General features: G+C 36.8%; 4 protein-coding genes across 6 annotated transcripts; 3 read left to right on the top strand and 1 right to left on the bottom strand.

Annotated features, from left to right (window-relative positions):
* Positions 1-1,998: 1,998 nt before the first annotated feature.
* LOC119996453 (putative glycine-rich cell wall structural protein 1) lies at positions 1,999-2,781 on the bottom strand. Its single transcript, XM_038843095.1, has one exon. The coding sequence runs from the start codon at positions 2,689-2,691 to the stop codon at positions 2,230-2,232; it is 462 nt and encodes a 153-aa protein (XP_038699023.1). The 5' UTR covers positions 2,692-2,781; the 3' UTR covers positions 1,999-2,229.
* A 1,460-nt stretch (positions 2,782-4,241) lies between these two features.
* Positions 4,242-9,153, top strand: LOC119997504 (protein FLX-like 4). 3 transcript variants are annotated; one of them, XM_038844576.1, is made up of 4 exons: positions 4,242-4,567; positions 6,524-7,083; positions 8,289-8,428; positions 8,520-9,153. In XM_038844576.1, exons 2-4 carry the CDS (start codon positions 6,545-6,547, stop codon positions 8,759-8,761), a joined length of 921 nt encoding a protein of 306 aa, XP_038700504.1. In that variant the 5' UTR covers positions 4,242-4,567; positions 6,524-6,544; the 3' UTR covers positions 8,762-9,153. The 3 variants fall into 3 exon arrangements, with proteins under 3 accessions (XP_038700504.1, XP_038700503.1, XP_038700505.1); XM_038844575.1 differs by having other exon boundaries at positions 4,246-4,567; positions 6,472-7,083; XM_038844577.1 differs by having other exon boundaries at positions 4,247-4,567; positions 6,472-7,083; positions 8,523-9,153.
* Positions 9,154-17,488: 8,335 nt separating this feature from the next.
* LOC119997815 (tetraspanin-8-like) lies at positions 17,489-19,507 on the top strand. Its single transcript, XM_038845015.1, has 2 exons — positions 17,489-18,121; positions 18,937-19,507. The coding sequence occupies exons 1-2, from the start codon at positions 17,609-17,611 to the stop codon at positions 19,246-19,248; spliced, it is 825 nt and encodes a 274-aa protein (XP_038700943.1). The 5' UTR covers positions 17,489-17,608; the 3' UTR covers positions 19,249-19,507.
* Positions 19,508-21,664: 2,157 nt separating this feature from the next.
* LOC119996412 (succinate dehydrogenase subunit 7B, mitochondrial-like) lies at positions 21,665-24,048 on the top strand. Its single transcript, XM_038843032.1, has 4 exons — positions 21,665-21,923; positions 22,017-22,088; positions 22,733-22,835; positions 23,769-24,048. Exons 1-4 carry the CDS (start codon positions 21,837-21,839, stop codon positions 23,852-23,854), a joined length of 348 nt encoding a protein of 115 aa, XP_038698960.1. The 5' UTR covers positions 21,665-21,836; the 3' UTR covers positions 23,855-24,048.
* Positions 24,049-25,344: the final 1,296 nt, after the last annotated feature.

Below are 25,344 nucleotides of genomic sequence, written 5' to 3'. Positions count from 1 at the left end.
TGCCATGCCATTTTTTACGGTTTTCGTTTGGTGAAAATATGCCAGGTTAACACGTTGACTGACCGAAATAATATAAAATCTTACTATGGAACAATTTAGTAGGGTAAGTGATCAATTTGCAATGCGTTTGAAACGTAAGTGACTAAATTATAACATGATCTATAACTAAAACTAACATTTACTCGTGAGGTGGGGGACAAACTTTGTTGGAGACTCCGAGTACAAACGAGATGCAGTTTTATTATTTGTTGTTGTTGGGCTCAAGATCTAGGGTTTTGGAGATGGAGAACTCAGAGAAGACGGTCGTCCGAATCCTCTGTTTTTGCTGGTTGGGCAGCCTATGGTCACCATCCCATTTCTGTGTAAAAGAGTGAGTGTTTTACGTCCCATTACTTTTGAAAATGTAAGAAAAGAAATATAGTTAAGATTTTATTCTCTTGCTTCTTTTGTCTGGGTGGTTATTTTCTTCTCTCTTTGTTACTTCTTTGCTTTTAATTACTGTTTTTCATTTTATTTAGTTTATTGTACCGTTGCTTCTTTTCTCCTTGTTGCTTCTTTGCTTTTCCTTACACTTGTGTGGATTCAATTTGCATTGTTTTGTATTAGAAGAAACCTGTTGTAGATTTTCATAAAAACCAAAATAAAAATTACAAACAGACACTATTTTTTATTTATGTTTTCTATTTTTTGAAAATCAAAAACATAGTGATACCAAACAACACCTTAGTTTTGGATGAATTTGCAAACCTTAAGATTCTTCTTGAGGCGAGGTTCTCTGTTTGTGTATGGTCTACATATTGATGTTTTCTACGAATTGAGAGTCTTGGTAGATTACATTCTTTGGATATGTTGTTATTATTTGTATCGTTCTTTGGATACCATCTGCAATGTAATAACAACTATAAGTGAATTGGTTTAGCAAGTTATTTTTGTTAATTATAATTAATATGTAACGACCATTCTCAAAGAGGTCCAAAATGATTAAAATATTCTCGAGCACTAAAATTTTTATCAAAATTCTCAAAGAACATTTATATAAATACTAAAAATGTTTAAAACAAAACAAAATCAAAATCAAAATGCAAAAGCTTTAAATGAACTCTAGCGCTAAACCTAAGGCTGTCCAAAATTACCAATCATAATTAAGTTGATCGGTCGGTTATCTTAAAAATGCACATATTCCTCCTGAAGTGGTGGCAGTCGATGACAGCCTCTCCGATGGTCGGATTGCGACGGAAAAGGGGGCAACACACCCACAGCTTCACGAGCTTTTTTCTAAGAAACCAATGGCTGATGACAGTGATTGACAGTTGGGAGTTCGTCGTGGTGCTTCGACGCTTAATTTATGTGGTTCGGTTGCCTGGATCGATGGCCAGAAGGTGATACGGTGTCTGGAGAGGGTGTGGTGCGGGGAAGAGAGAAGAGAAAATAAAAGAGTTAGGTTTTTGTTTTTATTTTTTTTCATTTATTTCAGGTTTTCAAATATTAGACCCCTTTAGTTCTCTTCATTCTCTGTTTTACCTTAAAAGTTTTATTTCATTTCAATCACAACTCTATTTCCAGATTTTTTTTTGGATTACCCACAAATTTCAAAACTAGTTCACATAGACCCCTGCAATCTAGGGTTTTACATAATAAGAGTTCAGTAACTCTTTGTGTCAAAGATAAAATATCCCACATCAAAAAGTTAAGGGAAAACAAACTATTTTATAAATAAGATCTGACACTTCTCAATTGTAGATGACCTTTTTACGGACAAAACTATACGGGTCTTGAGTAGTCTTAAAGTGAATAATACTCTCTTTAGACCTTTGCATCTTGTACTTTCCAAACACAACTATACTATAAAACTTGTAACTAATACAAATTAAGATTGATAAGCTCACGTAATGCTAAAATAATTGGCCAATCATACATAGGTAAGTTACATAAAACAGAACGTAAGATATATATATATCAACTTACACATGCATAACATCACAACTTTAGGGTTACAAGTTACAACAACACTAGCGGGCTAGTTATTATGCACTTAATTTAACATACTTCAAACATGTAACCTTAACCAAGAAACATGTAACTTACCAAGAAGCACAATAATATCGAGACTCAAGTTCACCGCCCACTTATTTACATGCAAAAGGTGGTGGTGAAGTAGACATTTATTATTTATTTTTAGTTTATTTTGTTTTAATTTTAATTTTTGGCTAACAATATTTTATGATGAACTCAATTTCCTTCACCCCTGCCGTAGCCTTCTCCGTATCCTTCTCCATGACCTTCACCCGATCCTGACCCATCACCCCCGCCGGATCCCCTCCCATATCCTTCACCACGTCCGGAACCCGAACCACGACTGCCTCCCGATCCAGACCCAGCCCGAGACCCAGCATAGGATCCTGCATATGACCCTGCTTCTGACCCGGCCCCACCAGACCCGGAACTTGCTGAGCTGGATGCTGATGAAGAAGCCGAACTACTAGACCCGGATCCGGATCCTGATCCAGACCCGGACCCACTCCCACTCCCACCTCCACCTCCACCTAAGCCCAGGCCCAACCCTGCTCCAACTCCAAGGCCTATCCCTCCAAGATCAATTCCCAAATCCTTCCTCGCAACACGACATTCTGTCACAATTGCTGACATGGCGAGAAGCAAAGCAATAGCAACTGAAGACTTCCTTGCGGCCATGTTTATGTTATTAACCTTACACCAGGATTGGATTGTGGTCACAGAAGAAATTTGTGAAGGTGCAATGCAAGTGAAAACGAGCTAGCTTGGTAGGCTTGAGGAAAAAATAATATGGACTGCCACAGCTTTTTATAGTTGTTGAAACCAAAGTGGAGATGGTGTCGTGTCTCTTTTTTTTAGGATTATTATTATTATAAACCAAAGTTGATGGTAGTCTATGATCTTAAATTTGGGCACGTATTGAAGTCTACCGACCCATTTTGGTGCACCCACTAACCATAGTGGGAATATAATTGTCTAATTTGTGTCAATGAGAGCGATATTTGTCCAGAGTAACATGTGTGATCCTCAATTAGTCAATTCTCACTTCATTATAGCATTATAGCATTATAGGAAGTGATGACGTCTAAAATCGGATCGGTTGTTCGATTGCTAGGTCTTTTGGTTGCTCGGTCTTGCTGATCTATCAGTGATTGAGGTAGGAATCAGGAGATGGTGTCTTGATGACTACATAGGAAAAAAAATATGAGTTTTGGGGTCCCCAAGATGTACTTTAGGAGGATATTTTGACGCTCAAGTCAGCTCGATGAAAATAATACGGTGAAGATTGCTCGGAGCTCTCTCTTTAACTAAAAAGATGATAATGCAAGAGACATTTATGTGAATGGAGGTCCCTTTTATATGAATCAGGATTAAGTGATTACCCGTCATCATGGGCGAGAGATTTCTGAGGACTAATCTCCCTTTGATATATACTTTAAACCCGATTAAAACATATGATTTCTTATCAAAAAAATTGCTGGCCCTTAAATCACTACGAGTCTGTTATAATTTATTCATAACATATCCGGGCACCCCTACTCGGTATTACAAACGAAAACACCTCATGAAGAGGCCAAACATCTACCTCGTGAAGAGACCCTCAAAAAACCCCTTAAAATATTATTTGGTACAAATATTATTTGGTACGTATATTATGATTGCCTCAAGTCGGCTCGGTGAAAATAATAGTGTGGAGAGCTCGGAGCTCTATCTTTTGCTAATAGTCATAAAGTGAGAATATGAGAGAAATTTAAATGGATGGAGGTCCCTTTTATATGAATAAGAAATAATTGATTATCCGTGATCGTGAACGAGATTTCTGAGGGTGAATCCTCATTTTTATTGGCACGTACCTAAGTCACTATAGCGAGTCTAGTATAGTTTACCTACAACATACTCTGAGTACCCCTAATTAGTCTTGCAAACAAAAACACCTGATGAAGAGGCCAATCATCTACCTTTTGAAGAGACCTTTATAAAACCTCTTAAAATATTATTTGGTGCTTATACTATGACCGCCATTGAGAATAGTTATGATAATTATCCCAGCAACTGAAATCTCAGTTATCCCAGAGTCTGTACATTTAAGATTTCATATGTACATGATGTGGGATATGTAAAACTTAGGAATTCACTTAGAACATGTGCGTCCATTTCCACAACTGAGGGATACCAAAGTGGCTAGGGTTGTTAGAAGGAGAAAAAATTATGGGAGTCAGAAGAGAGAAGAGGTGCTACTCATGGACATCTGCGAGAAACTCAAAAGGCTAAAGCCCACAGAAATTAAGCCTACCCATCAAATCTTCACGAAAACACGTGTGTTCATAGATAGATGTTAGATGGAGCGAACTGAAAAGGAAAGGGGAAAGAAGGAAAATTAAGAGAGAACCAGCGCTGAAGTAGATGAAGACCTCCGACCTCCTCAACAGTTCAAGGTTTGAAATCCCTAATTCCCTGAAGTCTGCAACTCCATAAGCGAGACAGAAAGGCAGCTAGAAATCCTCGCTTTCCGTTGATCTTTGCGTGCGTCTTCCTCCCGCATTATTGTTACCAGGTACTTTCACGCCACCTTCTTTGTTGTTAACTTAAATTCGAGTTTAATAGTGATTAATTTATGGTTCATCTTTCGTTGTTGTTCGGATCTCATTTCTTGTTATTTACATTGGAGTTCGATCTAATTTGCTCAAAACCTCTGTTTTTCTATTTGCTCTAATTTTCCCTAAAGTTTCATCGTGAGCAAAGTTATAAGGATGATTATATAAAGGATCAGGTTCTATGGTATTAAAATTCCAATAATTACTATCATGGAAAACTAACGAATTGGGTATAGATTATCAGTTCTTTAGAAGACAGTGGGATATTTGAAAAAAAGATAAGAAACTTGTATGTGGAGACGAGCCAAATTTCGTTTGTGCAGAAACTTGCGGCATTGGTGAGATTTTAGTTTCTAACTAGGACTGCTGATTGAACAATAAAGTTGCATAATTAATTGAGCTGGTAACAAACAAGAGGATGTTTGGACATTTTATTATCTGCGATGTATGTCATGGATGAGGGTTTCTAGTACTTGGACCTAAAGAACGGTGGATTATCGCAGACATTGATTTCTCTTTGAAATATATGTGGGGTAGGTGAGCCTGGACTGAATTTTTTTATCAGGCCTTTAATACATGCATGAAATCAGGAAATCCATTATGAAAATAGGATTGCTTGTGATGCTGTTTCAAAGTACATACCTTTGAGCGATGCTTTGAGTATTGAGTTTCCAAATTCTAGCAAAGAAGATATATTGGAAATAATTATGTTTGTCCATGCTATTTAAGAAAAAGAGTTTTTACACAATATGTGCTATTAATGGATATTGCCTTATGATGGTACTTCATTTTTGCGGGTTAAAACCCCTTCCAAAACTAAATTATATAGCTCGTCGTGTTATTCGTATTAGGTAACTGAGATGAGAATATTGACAAATAAATTATGTTCCTTTTGCGAAAAAATAGTTATTAGAGATAGAGTCATATCTTCGAAAAAAGTATTCTTAAGAGAGATGGTGTGTGTTGGAACAATATTTTTGGTCTCAAATTTGGAGATATCCGGTCCAAACAATTAGTGAAATTTTAGGTATGCTAGTAAAATAAATTCAGAAATTAGTTTATATTTTACACTTAGTGCTATGGAAGTTTGCTGGTTTTTGTAGGTAGCTCACTTTATGGGTTCAAAACCTAGTCCAGACATGGTTTGTCTGGTTATTCATAGTTGGTTGCAGAGATGTTGCTCTTACATAAACCTAGTTTTTAGATACAGAGATCGTATCATATTTTCAGTAGCTTCTTTTGTACAGTAAAGTCTGGATTGGGGTGATCGAAATTGTATTTTTATCACGTTGGGAGAAAAGTCAATTTAATGCTTATTAAATTGGGTCAGTCACATCCATTCTTCGTTTGTCGTATTTTTCGTGAAACTTGTTTGTTAAAACTTAAGAGTCGTAACATGGCCACCTGTGATAACTTCTACAAAGAGTGGATTCATTAGCCAACATGGATTGAGAGAAACAAGAGGGACCATTCTGACCATGGGAGAGATGATGAACCTGTGCTTCAAGCTGTAGTCTTTTGTGTCATTTTGTTGATGGCTTGTATCGAAGTGCAGAACTCTATGCGGATTATTTGTTTATTTTTTACGTATATTTGAGTTATTGGAATATAAAATGCGTGGAATTGGTAATATAAGCTATGTAGTTCTTTCCGACTTGTTGAGAATCGTGGTGTTAATTCTTGAATATGCGAAACCGGATATTCAAGAAGATGTTGCATTCAAAGCAGTAGAGATCCTCAGTGAGGAGGAGGTTCTTTGAGAGGTCTTGAACCTTCGCTCTCTCTCTCTCTCTCTCTCTCTCTCTCTCTCTCTCTCTCTGTTGTAGTATATATATTTCAGAACTTTCACTGCATTCAAATACAGATATCTGCTCCTGAAGACTCCTACCTACAAATAACTCCATATGCTGTCTTAGTTTGTTTGGTTTCTTAAAAACATGTCTGCAAGAGGGCGAGTTCCACCTTCTTTTGAAAGACGGTCCATCCAAGCTCCTGTGATGATGAGACATCGTCCATTTCTTGGAGATCATCGATCATTGGAGCCCCTTCCTCCACCCGAGGTTTTAGAGAATAAGATTGCTTCACAAGCAGCAGAAATGGAACGATTAGCACGGGACAATCACAGATTGGCAGCTATACAAGTTGCTATGAGGGAGGACCTCACTGCTGCTCATCAGGAATTACAAAGGCTCAAGGCACACGCTAGAAGCATCCAGACTGAAAGTGACATTCAGATCAGGTTTTTACTGGATAAGATTGCAAAAATGGAAGCTGATATTAGGTCTGGTGAGAATATAAAGAAAGACCTGCAAAAGGCACATTCAGAGGCCCAGAGCTTGGTCAATGCAAGGGGGGAGCTGACTGCACGAATTCAACAGGTCTCTCAGGAATTGCAGAAGGCTCGAGTTGATATAAATATTCTACCAGAAATGCATGCTGAGCTGGACAGTTTGACTCAGGAACACGAGAGATTACGGTGAGCCACATATTTGTTGTGTTAGACTGTTAGCCGTCATCTTAGACTGTTAGCTCTCGTCTTTTTGTCTGTTTCCTTGCTAAAATGTTGAAGACCTGCATATAAACCACGTCACTGCACCCATTGTTGTGTTTTAGCTCTGTTGGGAAGTATGATAAATGGCGAATTGTTAATTGCAATCTAGACAAACCCTGATGATGACCTTTCACCTTCGGATAAGTTGGGTTGGATGTTGGATAGACTCGCAGCACCCACAACCTCAAACACTTTAAGATATTGTCAGCAGACCGAAACCCTCATAGATTTGTTCCTCCAGGCCCAACGTCCTCGCTTAGGCCTAGAAAACCGGTCTCAATGTGTTAGGTTGTGGGTTCTCCTTATCTATTGCCGCTCCTTCCTTAATTTTTCCAATATGGGGATCTTATCATTCCACCCCTCTTGGAGTTTGCACGTCCTCACGCAGTAGCTAGGTAGCCTTCGTTCATGGTTTGCTATTCTTAAACAATTGGGCTTCTCGCCTTTTTTTCTTTTTTATTTTAACGGCGCGCCCATATTGAATATTAGCCCATTGTCTGCGTGCCGCTGACCCAAATAACAGCCCACAACCTTCGCATAGTCCTTTTAATGAAAGCACCAATGATGAAAATCTTCGCCTTCGGATAAGTTGGGCTGGACTCTGGATAGACTCATAGTGCCCACAAGCCCAAACACATTATGATATTGTCCGTTTTTGGCCGAAACCCTCACGGATTTGTTCCTCCAAGCCCAACGTCCGCACTTAGACCCAGAAAACTAGTCTTAATGTGTTAGGCTGTGGGTTCTCCACCAAACCACTCTAGCCCCAATGGTCTCTCTTTTTTGAAAAAAAAAATAGTCATGCACAAGTCCAAGTGTCTGATTGCTTATAACTAGGGGTTTTTCCACCCCTGAATCTTGGAGATATTCAGGTTCCTTTTGTTCTTTTCTAACGTTTGGAAACCAGAATCCATTGGAACCGTAATTTGAAAATGTAATGGATCTTCTCTGATATGTTGACTTTCATCTGCCTCTGCATATTCCAGTAAAAAAAAAAAGAAAGGAAAAATTAAAGCTGGTTATGTCCAATAGCATTTTTTTTAATTTCATTCTGTTGACTGCAAATTAGTGAAGTATTTTGGACTTGACCTTTAATGGTTACCATTTTATTTGTTGCATGGATGAAAAAGAGAGACATTTGAGTCTGAGAAAGGTTCAAACATGGAGCAGGTGGAGCAACTAAAAGGAATGGAGAAGAATCTAATTGGAATGGTACAAGAAGTGGAAAAGTTGCGTGCTGAGGTCTTGAATGCGGAGAATAGAGCACTTGGTAACCTTTTCAGTCTGTATATATGATGGTAGTGCATTTTCTTTTTCTGGTGCAGTTATTCTAATACTTGTGTATATTCTATATCATGTAGCAGGTAACCCTTTTGGAGGTGGCTACATGAATCATAATCATCCATACCCACCCTATGCGCGAGGCAGTGGTGCATATTTTGAAGGATATCGCAGACCCGGTGTCTCAATGGCTAGCGGGCCAGGAGGAGAGGCAATGATTCCATATGGAAACAGCTATGGTCCGGCTGCTACTGGAGGGATCGGTAATGCACCTGTCTCGGGTGCTGGTGATGCTATTTGGGGAGGGCCTTATAAGCCATAACTGGCTAAGAGGTGAAAATGGAGTGCTGGTGCCACCTGGGGAGGGCCATACGAGATCCATCACTTGCTGGTTGGTGAACATGGGAAATATTATTGAACTATTATTTGAAAGAGCAAGTTTTTCCTTGCTCAGCATGGAGGATGTAAGATTGTGATACCCAGTACCTTGACCAGAAGATTTTGGGACATGATCCGACTCCTATTTTATTCGAATTATATAGTTTATTCTTTTTTTATGCCTCTCAGGGGTGATTGATTTAAAGTTTTTGTACATCCTTGTAATTTAAGACTTTGCTAAAACTTTTGTTTCTCCTGTTGGACCTTGGAGCAAATACAGGGTGATTAGCAAGTTCATGCTCTGAGAAATGGAATGCTATTTGGGCTTGTTCAGCATTGCATTGTTTTAACAGCATTAATTTCTTAGTATACATAAGATTTTTTTTTCTACACTGAAAAATGAACAGGAGTTGCTTCTTGTTTGAATCTTGAATGGTTTTTCGAAAGGAGTTCTTGACAATATCTCTAGCTACCGGGAAACATGTTATTGTCCGGCAATTCAATTCAGACAGACAAGCTAATGACAGCGAAAAAATAAACAAGGAACAAGGAACAAGGAACAAAGGAAGTAGAAATTCCAACATCTTCCTTCTATTGTTGGATCCGCTCCCACATCACAGCAAGAAACAGCAACAAATGAGCAGCAGTGAGCAATAACACCAAATTTCCACCATTTGCTTTCCATTGTTCTCAAAAAACCATTTCTGCAACTTTGACAGTCATAGCATAGTAAGTTGGAGTCATTTCCCCACGAATCACAGTCGCCAGTTACACATACTCCAGTTCACATAAAACTGGAGTTCTACGGCAGCCAGATTTCACAAACAGCCAACAAGAAAACACTGTAAGACATACTAACCTGTTGGGTGAGGGCTAATTTATACTTGAAACGTAGCTCTAGGGATGACAATATCTGCCATATTTATTACACGAAGTTGTAGTTGTCATTGTTGTTTCAGAATTATCAATATCTGCCATATTTATTACCAGAAGATCTAGTGTTAAAAAAAAACACTAAATTGATATGTTTGTTTGATGATTAAGTATTAAGTATTTATTTGGATTAATTCAATTTTAATATTTTAATTATGTGTGATTTTTAGTGTCATGTGTTTAAATACTAAGTCAATTACTGTTGTTCATGATCAAGGATGTGAGGAGAAAATCAAGTACAAAAGTAGGTACAGGATATATATATCGGGAGAAATTTTTGCACCATATTCACACATTTTTTAACAAACCAGATTTAGATTTAGTCTTTCTCATAATTTAGTTTCCCCCAATATTATTTTCTGCATTCTTGATACTATTACACAAAGAACAAATGTGTAATTTTCATGGATGAAAGTAATGTCTTTCAAACTGTGACGAACTAGTTTGGGCAATGAATATATTGAAAATGCCCATAATCAATAATCGAAAAATTAATCCAAAATCAAAGAAACACGTTAATTTTCTTGACAAAATAAAAAAGTATCCAAAATTTATTTAAGCAATTTCAATTTGTAGAAAATATGTTTATTTATTAAAAAAACACTAAATTGATGAGGATTCTAAGTATGGTTGTGTATCTATTCAGATCAATTCAATTTTAATATTTTAATTAAGTATGTGTGACTTTTAGTGTTATGTGTTTAATTACTAAATTAGTTTTGTTTATGACGTGGGAGATGTGAGGATAAAATCAACTTTTTTTTTTATCTGTCACAAACAAATTACAAACTAAGATTGGCAGTAACCAGCAACACCCAGACAGACTGCAGAAGTGCATGGTGGATCATGTCCACTATCTAACCAGCATTGAAAATCCAGAAGCAAATAGCTAGGAGAAAATCAACAACAAACGTAGCTAAAATGATATCAGGATAAAGTTTTGGCACTACATCCTCAACTCTCTCAAATTAACAAACCATATTTGGTATCCTCATAATTTAATTTCCCCCAATATCTCAATCAATCTTACTAGATACTTTGTTCATTGTTGATGCTATTCAAAGCACAGATGTGTAATTTTTTTATGGATGAGAGTAATGTTTTTCATATATAATCGTAACATTTGTATCCGATTCCTGTGATATATAAGCACAAGTCATCTAAATATAGCGTGATAGTTAGAACACAACTAAATTATGATGAGGTAGTTACAAAGTCATGTGATATATATATATACATAAGTATACCGTGATACTCCTCAAAAAAAAAAAAAAAAGTATATCGTGATAGTTAGAACACAACTATGATGAGGTATTTGAGCAATGGATATTTTGAAAATGCCTTTAATTAATACTCGAAAACGTAAAGCAAATTTCAAATGAAAGAAAATTTGTTTATTTTATAGTGTTAAGACTCAAAATTGAAAAGCACCAAAATCTAGTTGGTAACAAGAACATTTTTATGAACTGATAAAAAAAAAAAAACATTTTTATGAACTACGAGTAACTCAGATGACACTCATGTATGTGGTATCTCATAAAAGTCTCGAATTCGAGCCTCCCCTCCCTCTTTCCCTATATTTAAAACAAGAGGATTCTTCATTAAACAACCTTAAATTTATTTTGATAACTCGCTTTCATACTTAGGCAAATGAGCTGAAAATGTTATGTGGCGCATGACTCGCTTACACGCCTGTATTTATCTAATTGTGGTCTCAAACAATCCCCTCCCCCATTTACGTAACATCACTCTCAAATTTTATAAAATTTCCCCCATTTACCATATGATCACCATGATCCTGGCCAAAGAAAAATTGCTTCACTTTTTAGGTTAGTATGGGCCAAAATCCGCATTTGCATATAATCGCGTAAAACAAGCCCACGGCCTGGACTTTCTACTTAACAAATGCCCAAGCGAGCCTCAGTCGAGCCCAACAGATTCACAGCATAGGCTGTCTACTCGACAGGCTCTCTACCGACTACCGTAATCACAACTCAATCAATAGAGGCCCAAAGGCTACATCGCCAGTCAATCAGTATTGGGGAGCGCTAGTCATCATATACTTGACTATAGGTTAATCTATATATTATGGTATCTAGCTAGATATATAGGAAGAAGTCTGCATTGCTGAAACTCTGAAAGACTTGTTATTGAAGCTTGTTTTCTCTGTTACAGTTGGATAGCTGAAAATGAGAGATTGTTTACTTCTCTAACAAAAGTAGTTCGCTACTCTTATCTAATAGTGTTGGTTCTGATGTCAATATCTTCTATATATTGCTGGAAGGGTCTTTGGATCCTTTATGTCCTTGGAAAATTTATTGCAAATGTAGGTCCAAGATAGAAAACAAGTGGTAAGAAGAATTCTTTAAGTGCATGTTGTGCCTAGAATATACATATACTTAGACACCCCTTTACATGTATTTTTCTTGCCAATTTGAATGAATTGATGATTGATATTGTCTAAGTATTCAATATTTGCACATTTTCAGGTGTCGAGGTATGCATTGAAGAAAAGGAGCCAAATTGAGTCGGAATCAAGTGATTTTCAGCAAGTCTCTCAGCCAATGCTCTCTCCCTCGCCTTGCAACCATCTTACGTTCTCCCTAACTACACTCTAACAACACACCAAAACTAATTAACTAATTCATCGTTGCTATTAGCAGCTTCACTAAAGACAAACTAAAGCGATTATTCGTAACAGTGGTTAGGAGCAATTTATCTAATAAATTGAAAGTGGGTGATATATGCCCAATTAAAATATAAAGTAGTGTCATTCATAAAAAAAAAGTCAAAAAATTGATTTAGGGTTCAACAACATCTTGTGTTTACGAAAATATTTACATGTCCTGACTCTAACCCATATTGGATTTCGGACGTACTTAATTGAGCAAACCTAGATTGGTTTAAATCAGGACAAGTAAACCAAATAAGATTTATGTGTTTGGACCCGGACCCGGACCCGGACCCAGCATTAAATTGAACAAAAAATTTGTGTTTGTATCCAGATTCCGAGCATATAACTTATGTTCAAACTTGGTTTAATTTAAGTCGGAAAAATTCGGTCATCCAGACTGGACAATATTGCCACCCCTAACCATTAATAACAAAAACTACCAAATCGGTTAGACTTGTGCCTGTGATGGGTATATATATGGGCAAAACCCACTCTAAACACCAACAAGGCCTTTTCCCTAGCTTGATGAGTTGGGCTTAGCCCACTTTCTGGGCTTGGGAGGAACAAAGTCGTGCGGACCCGATGTATCATTAGGAGACATATAATCTAAAGTGGACAATATTGTTGGTTGTTTGGGGTGAGGATTTCTAACATGATATAGGAACAATTCGGTCCAATTGAACATAACCTCTACTCCACGTGTTGGGCCGCCAATGTATCTTTAGGAATCGGTCTAGCGCACATGTGAAGGGGAGTTTTAAGAATAAAAATCACTGCATCAGTTAGATTTGTGTCTACCAATGGGTATGTGTGGGCAAAGCTCACTTCTAAACACCAACAAAGCCTTTTCTCTAGCTTGGTGAGTTGGGCTTAGCCCACTAGTTTAGGCTTGGGAAAAACAAAGCCGTGTAAACCTGATGTATCCTTAGGAATAAAATAACCCAAAGCATACAATATTGTTGGTTGTTTGGGATGAGGATTTCTGACACTAACGCTTATACTTCGGTCAGCGGTGGATTTCAAGTCATGGGTAAATCAGAAGACAACTACTCCGTTTGGTAGAGCGGTTGAATTGATTTTCAATACTAACAAAAAAACTATAAAAAAAAAATTAAGCTTAAAGTTATGTAATATGTTGTGAGATGTTTGATGAACTAAAAACTGACTCTAATAGAAGAGAGTTGTTGAATTAAAGTAATATCTTTTTTTTAGAAGGAAAGTTTCATTAAGCCAAAAGACAAACTACAAAAGTCGGAGTTGATCCCTCCTCACAAGAGAAACAATCTCGGACGGAAGAGAAGCCAACCAAATAGTCCTCCCAACAACATGTTTTGCCATTCTTGCCAAGGAATGAGCAACAACATTGCCATCGCGAGGAACATGTCAACATTGAGTAACACCAAGAGAAGACATGAGAGCTTTCATAATTAAAGTAGTATCTTAAACTTGATAGTATTATGTTTTATGTTTTTTTATAATTTTACAATAAATTTTGTTATTAAAATTTTATAATAAATTTAATATTATATTAATATTAATAACAAAACTTATATCAAAATTGAAATGATTATCTTAATATTAATAATCTAATATTTTATTATAAATAATTTTGATTTTATTAAATATAAATTATTACATATTTCATTGAGTATAAAGTGGAGTTAATAGTACTTTTGGCCACTGAAAGATGACCCATGTTTCAACTCAGTCCCTCAATATTGAAATGTTTCAACTCAGTCACTGGAAGTTTCAAATTGTTACAAATCCATCACCCGAGCAGATTTAGGCAAATCTGGGCAATCAAATCTCCTACATGACATTTTGACCGTTAAATATCTGTTAAATGTTATGACGTGGTATCACGGTTTTGCTGACTAAGCTAACGGTGACACCATGGCACAAAATCACTTATGCAAGGGAAACCCATTCGTGAAAGTCAAAATACGTAACGTAATTTCTTAATTCTCTCAAATTGCTGACACACTTTGAGCGCAACTCGAGTATCAGAAGCTTGCTTTACGGATCACGCACAAGCTTGCCCGACAACCTCTGGTAAGAGTCGATTTATCTCTTTTCTTCCATGCTTGTGCGGATTCAACACATATATGTCTTTACTGTGATTTGGGTATTAGGATTTCTTTTGATATGAGCGCAAGTTTCATTGTTTTGTGTTTTGTGTGCTTCTTTTATTGTAGTTTAGTTGTTCAAATGGAACCTTCTCCAAGAAGACCCATAACCAGGTCACATTCTAAGGGTAGTGATATTGTGAGTCAATCTGAGGTTTTGACAAGGAATGATTTCGTGAACTCTGGAATTGATGGTTCTCTTGATGATGAGGATGATGATGTTCTTGATGCGTATATGACATATCTGGAAAATAATGATGTAGGCATTGGTGATGGCAATAGAGGTACTGGTCTTACTAGAGGTTCTGTTGTTGGCAGTGGGCTTGATATTGGAGGTTTTGATGTAGGCATTGGGGATGGTGGAAATGGGAATGGTGGCAGTGGGGATAGTGGCAGTGATGATAGTTTTAGTGGGGATAGTGGTAGTGATGATAGTTTCAATGGGGATGATGGGAGTGGAGATGATGGTAGTGGAATTGATGGCGATGAAGATGATGGCAATGATGCTAATGGTATGGGTGATATTGGCAGTGATGAAGAGTTCAAGTTGGTGTATGAATCAGATAATGAAGACATCTTATTGTTTGAAGATGATGGTGAAAATGGCATTAGGAGATGTAGAGGACCAAATCCAAAGTACAATCATAAGGTTAGAGAAGAAGAGTTGGTTTTTAAATTAAGAATGGTGTTCACTGATCTCAAACAGTTTAAGGATGCTATCAAGAGCTATGCAGTTGATGGTGGGTACCAGATTCAGTTAAAGAAGAATGAGAAAGCTAGGTGTCAAGCAAAGTGTGAAAAAGGATACCCGTGGATGATATGGTGTTCCCAAATCAATGGGGAGAAGACTTTCCAAATCAAGACATATGTTAGAGAACATATGTGTAATCGGAGACTTGAAAATAAACAAACCAATAGCACATGGCTAGCAATGAGATTGGTAGACAAGATACGTGGAGAACCAAAGGTGAGTGCAGGAGATTTGGTGATATATGTAAAGGAACAAATGTCTTTGGCATTTTCAAGGACACATGCATATAGAGCTAAGAAGAAAGCATTGGATTTAATAGATGGGAAGCATAAAGAACAATATGCAAAATTGAGAAGTTACATGTCGCAGGTTCTGAGGACCAACATTGGCAGCATATGCAATCTTTTGTAACCAATCGATTGTGTTACAAAATAACTTTCTTAAAATGGCAGGCATCCAACTTGAATGTTAATGTGGAGGATGAATCTGTAGCTGGTCGAGGAGGTGCTGTGAGTAGAGGTGGAAGCAGATCTGGTAGAGGAGGTGCTGTGAGTAGGGATGGTCGCAGGGGTGCTCATACTGAGAGTGCAGCAGGGGGAGTTGATACAAATAGAGTTGCTGTGAGCAGTACATTGAGGTCAAAGATGCATGTCAAAAGGCCTTTGATGCGAGGAGGTGGAAGTAGGGGTGGAAGTGGAGTGTCTGAGAGCATTTCAGTGCCAATTGAGGTAACTTTTGATCATTCAAGCACTCCTGGGAAGCGGACAAAATCAAGTGTAAGAAGAATGCCAAATATAGTCTCGACAATTCAACATGCGACGTCTAGTGCCATGTATAATGCAATGTTGAATGCAACTCAAGAGTCCGTGGCCAATGCAAGGAAGTAGTCATGCTATTACTATTTTGGTATTGATAAATAGGTTAGTATATAGTAGTAGCTTCTGGATATAAGATAGGATTGCATCTGGTAGCTTTTGTTTCAAAAGTTCTTGGTTTCACTGTCATTTTGGACAATTTGTAATGGTTGATGATCTGCTGCAAAATTCCATATGCAGAACATGTTTTCTTTTCGTTTTGGAACAAATATGGACTTTTAGTGACTAATTTGGTACAATGTGAACCTTTATTTGGATAAATTATAATGAAACGTACTACAATTTGGTGTCCCCTGTATATCCCCTTATTTTTACTCTTTTTTTTGACGGGGCAATTTTAAATCCACATCAGCTTTTGACTTCTCTTGTCAAAATGCCATGTAGGAGATTTGACTATCCAGATTTGCCTAAATCTGCCCGGGTGATGGATTTGTAACAATTTGAAACTTCCAGTGACTGTGTTGAAACATTCCAATATTGGGGGACTGAATTGAAACATAGATATCTTTCAGTGACCAAAAGTGTTATTAACTCTATAAAATGAGCAAAGACAGTTTTTAATTAAAAAGATCTTTGCAATGATTTGGGGATTTGGGACCCACCTCACCCTTTTGTCTTGAAAAAAATAAGAGCCCGGCTCAAAAGAAACTCTTCTTTTTGGCGGATTCGCTTGCGCTTCCTCCTCACTCCCCACCAAACATGCGGCCCCACCGAACATGCGGAACAATTTTGGGTTTCCACGCCTACACCTACGTGGTAGCATTTTAAATGCCACCTACTTTATTATTAGTAGTAGTAGTAAAGCAATATTAGGAAAGGACAAAAGGCAGCTAACGGCTAAATCCTTTTAAATTTGAATTCTCGATTTAAAAACAGTTACCGTAGCATACTCAACGTTCCTAACCAACCGTTAATGCCGTGTATTTTATTAATTTGACTGCACTAATATACCATTGACCATATAATTTATTTTTTAAAATTTTAATCAATAAATCCTAAAATTAAGAAATAATGATTACAAATTACAATCCCCTATTAACTCAAAAATCCTAAAAAAAACACTCAAATCACGAGTTTAATGGATAAAAATAATGTATATCATCCTAATAATCAAGGTTCGAATCTTCTTCCCATCTCAAAAAAAAAGATCCTACAAATTAAGGGAACAAAAATAATACCAAAACACCAAACGCGTTGAAGGATCTGCAAGATTTAGAAACCTAACCTATTACCGGACACATGGTTAATGGAAACGAGCAGTAGCACACAAAATCGCGTACGCCAACGCGTGAAGGAATCAAGAAGAAACTTCTGTGTAATAACTGTGTTAACTCCCCCTTCACCAATCACCACCACGATCTCTCCCTCACATCAAACCGTATAAAACTCACCTCTCTCTCCCGGTTACACAGAAATCGCAAGCAACCATACCATGTCGATGTTTCGGTTAAGCAACACCTTGCTCGGAATCCTCAACGTCGTGACCTTCGTCCTATCGATTCCGATCATATGGGCCGGAGTCTGGTTGAAGAACAGGGGAGACACAATATGCGAGCGCTTTCTTGACACACCTTTAATTGTGCTTGGTGTCTTCATTATGGTGGTCTCCATCGCTGGTCTCGTCGGCTCTTGGTGCAAGAACTCCTGTCTCCTCTGGATCTACCTTCTGGTTATGTTTTTGCTTATTATTGTGCTCTTGTGCCTCACCGTTTTTGCTTTCGTTGTCACCAACAAAGGCGCCGGTGAGATCATCTCTGATAGGGGCTACAAGGAGTACCGCCTCGGGGACTACTCGAATTGGCTACAGAAGAGAGTCGAGAGCACCAAGAATTGGAACAAAATTAAGAGTTGCTTGCATGATAGCAAAGTCTGCTCCAAGTTTAATGATACCTTTATCAATGATAATGTCCAGGAGTTCTATAAAGAGCACTTATCTGCTATTCAGGTATTTTTATTTCTCTTCTTCTTTCTACTCTTACTGGTTATTTGAGTTATGACTTCAGATTCATATTTGGGGATCTTGTCTATGGTTTTCTGCAGGTCTTTAATTGACCCTTCTTTTTTTTTTTTGTTTATATTTGTGAGTTCTGATGTCTGATTGTTTGTTTGGATCTTGCATGTGTGTATTTATGCTAGTTGAGAAGTTTAATTTGTTCAAATTGTGTTGGCTATATTTGGTTTGCTCCAATTCCATTTAGTGATCTTCTCGGTCAAATTGCACAGGAATTTAATTTCCTCTCTTGCTGATTTTGATATAAGAGGAAAAAATAGAGAGACTGTGATTTTGCTTTTCTAGCATAATTACATGTCCTATAATGGGGTGAGACAATTTTGAACCAGTTGGTGCTCTGATTATGCCAACTTTTTGAGGAGAAGATATTTAAATGATCAAACAGGTTTACATTTACCAAAGAATCCAACAAGAGGAGAGGAAGAGAAAAATTCATGACCAACAGAATTAGATATTTGACAGATATTTGAATGAAAATTTCTTTCAAACTGTTGGGATGTCTTTTATAGGATCATGCATACTTCAAGTTTATCTCTATCTTATCTAATATGTTGAGGCATGGCACCAGAAACAGCTCCTGAAAATAGTTGCTGTATACATAAGATGCTATAGAAATTGGGGTTCAAAACCATCTAGATGTTGGCTTGTAGTTTTGAAACTGATTTCTTAGCCTTCCAGGCACTGATTCATGATATTTCTTTTAAAATTCCTTATGATCTTTCTTCTTCTTTTTTTTTGCCCTTTTGCAGTCTGGTTGCTGTAAGCCATCGAATGATTGTGGCTTTATCTATGAGAACCCAATTACTTGGACCAAGACGAACACAACTTCCACAATCAACCCTGACTGCACTGCTTGGGACAATAATCCAGATGTTTTATGCTACAGCTGCAATTCATGCAAGGCTGGACTCCTAGATACCCTCAAGAGAGACTGGAAGAAGGTTGCCACTATTAACATCATATTTCTTGTCTTCCTCATCATTGTTTACTCTGTTGGATGCTGTGCATTTAGAAACAACAGAAGGGACAATGTCTATCACCCTGGATGGGGAAAAGCTTGAGCTCATTTCAGATTGGTGAAAGAGAGAGTAGCTTTTAGTATTAGTTAGGTCGGTTCCTCATATTTTCTGCACTTCTATGATGTTATAGTGGCTATTTTCAATCTCTGTATAGCTACCACGTTTATTTTTCTTTATTTTGGAACCTATTGCCCTGGAATGATTATCAGTATCTTTTTCACGATTTTACTGATTACCATATAGTTCTGCCACAGAGTACTTCAACCACTTAATCTATGAGGCCAAACTGTGTGGACTTCGGGAGCTCGTGAGTTCAATTTCGTGGGGAGTAATACGCCAATACTCTTGTGGTTAGGTTGGAAACTTCTGTGCACGTGAGCTTGACGGCCTGGGTTTAGGTTCATATGAGTAAACTTGTCATTCTCACTTTTAAAAAGTGGTTTTGTTTAGTAGGTAGATGTTTTGAACATCTTGTGGATGCATTTCAATTGCAATGGCAACTAGTTGGTTGTCTGGAGATGATAAGATCACAGACTTTATACCTTGGAATAATTGCAGGGGGACACTGTTCTTAATTTTTGTCATGGTTTGGCAAGGATAAGATGCCTTTGGTGAATTGACCAAATCCAACAGAGTTATGATCCAAAAGCTAAGGGTGAAAAGGAGAAATTTTTTGATAATCATACAAAAGATAAAATATCTACACGCACTTTGCTGTCTTTGCAGCATCTTTTATCTTGTTGTCCCAATCAACAAAGGTCTCCTCACTTGATGATCATAATTTGGAGTATCAATTGTTTTATGTTTAATTGTTGACTAAAGAAGATTCGCTCAATGGATGCCTTTACCAAGGAGAGTGCACTTGCACTTTGTTTTTGATATTTCCCCTTGATTTTCTCCTTTCAACAATTTAATCTTGAATACATATAAATAAAGACAATCTAAGAGAGAAAAAAGTAATTAAGTATATATATATATATAGAAATTCTCCTATGTGGATCAAACAGTGTGGACCAACACTATGAACCAAAATCCAATGGTTATAATAAAGCACAACAAAAGTGGGGGTCACAAATTTATTATGGAACCCACCACATCTATGATTGAAAAATAAGTCCACAAAGTTGGTCCACATTTTTGGTCCACATAGGAGAATTTCTATATATATATATATATATATATATATATATATATATATATATATATATATCACCTTGTGAAATAAGTCATTGATCCAACAAATGGAGTTTCAATGTATCAACGAGAGGTGATTCGGTTGACAATCGACTGGATTAGATATATATGTACCCAAAGTTCGATTTCAATGAAAAACATATTTCTAACCCAACCATTCTCAATACATGTTTCTAATCACCTAATCCACTCATAACCCATTACTTGGCTTGCGGAGATGATGAGATTGACTTGAAACTCCTAAATACTTATGTGATCAGCAATGTAGCCCGGATTCAAAATGAGGGGCATAGTAGGTTGCCCTCGATAATTTTTTTTTTTTTTTGCTATTTATTTGTCATTTGTTAATGACAAGTCTAGTAAATGTGATTAGTTCTATAGGACTTGTTATATTGATATTACTTATAAAAATAGTTACAAATAACAATTATTCGCGATAATTTTTCATTTTCTATAAGCGTTGCACGATAAGTTTATTAATGAGATTAGTGAACATTTGTTTTTCAATGTATACAATCAAATTATCATTTAATAATTGTTATTCCATTCAATTGAGCAAACGACTCTTCACAGTCTTTAGAGGAGCAATGATTCATCTATAGTAGCTATGACAACTAAAATCAATATCATTTTCAAGAGTTAATAAACCGATGGATACAAATGATTTTTTTTGCTGAACTACTTCTGCCTTATGGTATTGATTCGTTTGGGGCTTGAGTTTTGAGCCCAAGTAACTGAACGACTCTTCACAGTCTTCAGAGAAATGATTCATCTATAATAGCTGTGACAACTGATAAAATCAATATCATTTTCAAGAGTTAATAAACCAATGGATACAATCATGCAAATGATTTCTTTTTGTTGAACTATTTCTGCCTGATGGTACTGATTCGTTTGGGCCCTGATTTTTGGGCCCAAGTAACTGAAGAGTGAAGACTATATTTGGACTATTGGCTAGTGCCTATTGATTTTGTTTTTTTCCCTATTGATTTGTTTGGGCATAAGATGAAAGGGGTAAGTATTGAATATATATATATATATACACACAGAGAAAAATTCTCACATAATAGTCTAATATAAGGGTGTAAAATAAGAGTTACTTTTTAATGGTGTTGATAAATAAAATGATAAGTAGAGTCCACTATTTTTGGGTCTCACGTGTTTTAAATTAATGGCTCCGTCCATGTATATCATATGATGTATGTGTACATTTGTAGAAAAGAGAACCTACATAGAGATTGACAGATAAATGTGTGTGTGGGGAGGGCGAGAATGGAAATACCATACTCTTCCTAAAGCAAATAATTCGTAAATTCAACCCATCTGATTGTCTGATGGGCCGTGAAGATCCAATGAACAAAGTTTGGAGCTTTATGGACAACAATCACGGCCAACCCACTCTTTGATCGTTTTCCTTTTGTACTTACTGTTGGAACATGGAACCAGACCTAAAACGAGGGACGAGGATGGCCTTTCTACTGAACCGGACCTCCATTGCTTCTCACTTCCGATCTCGTTCTCCGGTAGCTATGCATACGTATCAAGTCGTTCTTCTATTCTTGTTTATCTCCTTTTTTTTAGCTCTGATTTTATAATTCGCGTGTTTTATCGTGAAGCTCAAGTCAGAGGACGCGCTTCCTTCTTCGCGTCGTGGATTCCACATCGAACTAGGGCCTCGTGAGAAAGCTGTGAGTCTCGCGTCTCTCTTTTTTCCTTGTTTGTCTCCCCCTCTTGCATATCGTGTGAGGATCGGCTGGTCGTCTGAAAATGTTGTTTATTGTTTATGCCGCTTCATGGTGTTATTTGCTCCGATCAAGGATTATAGATTTTTGTTCTCAATAAACTAAAACGACTGAGAGTTTTTGCCATGTGTTCTTGCAATTTGTAGGGATTGTTATTTGTATACTTTTACTGCTTATGAAAGACACCAATCTACTGCAACAATAATTATGTATCCGGATATTGGTATGGCATTGAAAGAAATATGAGTAAGATTTGAAATGCTATTATCTTCAGGAAATAAATTTATACTTTTTTTTTTCTCTTTATTTTCGCTATAAAGAAGTAATTTTTTGGAACCCTTGTGATTCTTATTGGTGGGCACTTTTGATAGGATTTTACTCATATTGAAGGAATGATCCTTTCCACATTTTTTGCTCAATAAGGCTAGAAATGACATCTGATTTGATACTTTTAGGGACATGCTAGGATGTGAAATGGGTCGCTAAAGCCTAAATGCGTTATATATTTCCTCCCACGCAATGGGATAGGTGGTTCGTGGCTGTATTTGATATGTGATTTCTCAATGTTTAATGCTTATTTTGTTTTGCAGCTCTTGGCAGAGGACCCTGCACTTAAGCGGTTCAAATCTCATAAAAAGACTGTGCGGGGACTGAAAAGAGTTGGTGATGTCCTCACCATCGTTGTTGTAGCAGGTATGATGGCACTTTTGCTATCATAGAATTTACGTTGTGAATACTCAATCATGTAAAGTTATTGGCTAAACTTTCTGACTAGCACTTGCACATCTATTATTATTTGATCCTTTTAGATTTTCCGAAAACCCTGCATATGGACAATGTTTCATTGTTGGTAATTCACCCATCTCATATATTTTTAACTCTTTGATTGGTGTTCGCTCGTTTTATTTGAAATCTCAAAATTTCTTCTTTCAAGGGAGGTTTAAGATCCTTGCTTGCTTGAGTTGAGATTCACCTTTACTTACTAGAAGTTCTTATTGAGCTTCCAAGAAAGAAGCTGAAATTTGATGCATATAATGTTGGTGTTACCTAGATTTGACATTACAAAGTTTCACCTTTGAGTTTTCAATTGCTTTGTGTGAATATGTGATTCTGATTCTTGACCTGTAGTTATAATTTTCAAACACAAATGTAACTCTTTGAAATTATATGTTCTTTTGTTTTTTGTTGGTTGTAAGAACACTTTCTAATGTGTAGATGAACTGGCTTATAATTTGATATGATCCAGTAGTATTCCTCAAACTTAGACTTTTAGTCTGTTTTCACTTAATCTCTGTAGGCTTGCAGCTTCTTCATTCTGAATTAGTTCAACAACATCTATGTGATTGGTTTGCAGCGCTTGTGTCTATTTCACTGAAATGAAGGAACTTTTTTCCTTTTCTTGATTGATTTACTTCTGAAGTCCATATGGTTGCCTGAAAAATGGTGAAGGGGTATATATTTTCTCAAAAATAAATGAACATATATTAATATAATAGGTCAAAGATAATAAATAAATAAATAAATATTGAAGAGAATATGTGAAGGATTCGTCTGTTGTAAGGTTGGTACTTTTCTTTTGCTTTTGAAACTTTCAGTTCTCTCATATTTATATAATGTGTGTTTCAGGATGTTGCTATGAAATCTTCGTTAAGGCAGTAATGCGAGAAGAAGCTAGAAGACAGGCAACAGCTGCGAGTGGAGGTGCACAATGAAGTTTATAACTTTTTGATGTTTCATTTTTCTTTTTTGGAATCAACAATATATGGTTTTGCATCAGAATTAATAAGTAGAACACATGTTATGAGAAATGCTTGACCTTGAAAGCTTCTGTTCTTCTGATCTCTGTTGAAATTTAGTGAAATATTTTTTTCTGAATATTATAGTTATGAGGTGGGGATGTGTGCCTTTGTGAAAATGTGTCCTACAGAATACATTTAGTCCACAGAAGACCCATTTAATTGTGATCACTATTACGTGTCCAAAGGCACAACTATGGCATGACATGTGAACATATACATACCTATGTGGATACATGATGAGAAAGCATATGTGGGGATCAAATGGTAATTGGTAAAAAATACTTGTGCACGAGGCTCTCGCAGTTCTGGCAATTCATTCATTTGCGTCAGACAAGTAATCATCAACCATGGTACGTTCTCTTAAAGCCGCCATCAAACCACCACCGTAGGCACCGCCCATTATGGTTTCATGGACATTAACGCAACCCATTATATAAGACTATATAGGTGTTTAGTCAATGTTTCCAGCAAAAAATCCGTGTTATCTTTAATGATATTAAAAAAAAGGGTTAATTATATTTTTCGTCACCGAAAAATAAGCGTCGTTCACTTTAAACATCGAAAGATTTTTTGTTACAAAGTCGTCACTCATTGATTCAAAATTAACATTTAAGGGATTCGGTCAGAATTGCTACAGTAACGGGCAGGGTCAAAGCTGATTTGGCATATGATCAACTATTGCAACATTAAAGTACTGATGTGTATGCTTACGTGTCTTTATTTCCTATTAAAAAAATTAAAAAAAACTCTTCTCTGCAACCCTCCACCTCCCTTCTCTCTTCTTTCCCTCTCTAATACTTTTCTCTCTCTTATGACCAACTGTCTACTTCTCTGCAACTCTCTCTCTCCTTTCTCTCTCTAATAATGAAGACCAGAAAAGCTCGGCGCAAAGCTTCACATACAAATCTACGAATTAGCAAAGGATTTTCAAGGCCGAAAATTAGCTTCATTTGTCCTATTCTCTGGATCCAGAATTAGCTTCCTTCTCTATTTCTTTTTTTATAATGGGTGTGATTTTGTATATAAATCATTGATAAAGCAGTTCAATTTTATGACTTTTAGTCTTCAAGCTTTGAAGCTTTGGCAATGGAGGATAAGATGCGGACAATGAAGCCAATCTTTCCCCTCGAATCTGACGATGACGAAGTAGTCGTTGGAGGCGTGGATTTTGGTGCGGGGAGGAAGGCGGCGGCATAATTGCTGGAGGTTGGTCTGAGTGATGGCCATGTCGACGGTTAGAGAGAGGAGAGGTAAGAAAGAGAAAATGAAGTTTTAACCTTTTAGGGAGAGAGAGTTGATGGCAGAGAGGAAGATAGAATATCAGGTTTGTTTGTTAAATTTTTTTTAGTTACATGTCATTAATTTGTTTTTATAGAAAACTTAGATGGAATTTTCACATCATA

This window comes from Tripterygium wilfordii, chromosome 4, assembly GCF_013401445.1.
Source record: "Tripterygium wilfordii isolate XIE 37 chromosome 4, ASM1340144v1, whole genome shotgun sequence".
Classification (NCBI taxonomy): Eukaryota; Viridiplantae; Streptophyta; class Magnoliopsida; order Celastrales; family Celastraceae; genus Tripterygium; species Tripterygium wilfordii.
The sequence above is the reverse complement of the archived record's forward strand: the minus strand, read 5'-3'. Positions and strand labels throughout refer to the sequence as shown.

Coding starts and splice junctions, on each gene's coding strand:
- LOC119996453 (XM_038843095.1), bottom strand. CDS start 2,691: ATGGCCGCAAGGAAGTCTTCAGTTGCTATTGCTTTGCTTCTCGCCATG.
- LOC119997504 (XM_038844576.1), top strand. CDS start 6,545: ATGTCTGCAAGAGGGCGAGTTCCACCTTCTTTTGAAAGACGGTCCATC. Junction 7,084..8,288: donor CAGGAACACGAGAGATTACG/GTGAGCCACATA, acceptor TGGATGAAAAAG/AGAGACATTTGAGTCTGAGA. Junction 8,429..8,519: donor TGCGGAGAATAGAGCACTTG/GTAACCTTTTCA, acceptor TATATCATGTAG/CAGGTAACCCTTTTGGAGGT.
- LOC119997815 (XM_038845015.1), top strand. CDS start 17,609: ATGTCGATGTTTCGGTTAAGCAACACCTTGCTCGGAATCCTCAACGTC. Junction 18,122..18,936: donor AGCACTTATCTGCTATTCAG/GTATTTTTATTT, acceptor GCCCTTTTGCAG/TCTGGTTGCTGTAAGCCATC.
- LOC119996412 (XM_038843032.1), top strand. CDS start 21,837: ATGGAACCAGACCTAAAACGAGGGACGAGGATGGCCTTTCTACTGAAC. Junction 21,924..22,016: donor ACTTCCGATCTCGTTCTCCG/GTAGCTATGCAT, acceptor TTTATCGTGAAG/CTCAAGTCAGAGGACGCGCT. Junction 22,089..22,732: donor TAGGGCCTCGTGAGAAAGCT/GTGAGTCTCGCG, acceptor TTTGTTTTGCAG/CTCTTGGCAGAGGACCCTGC.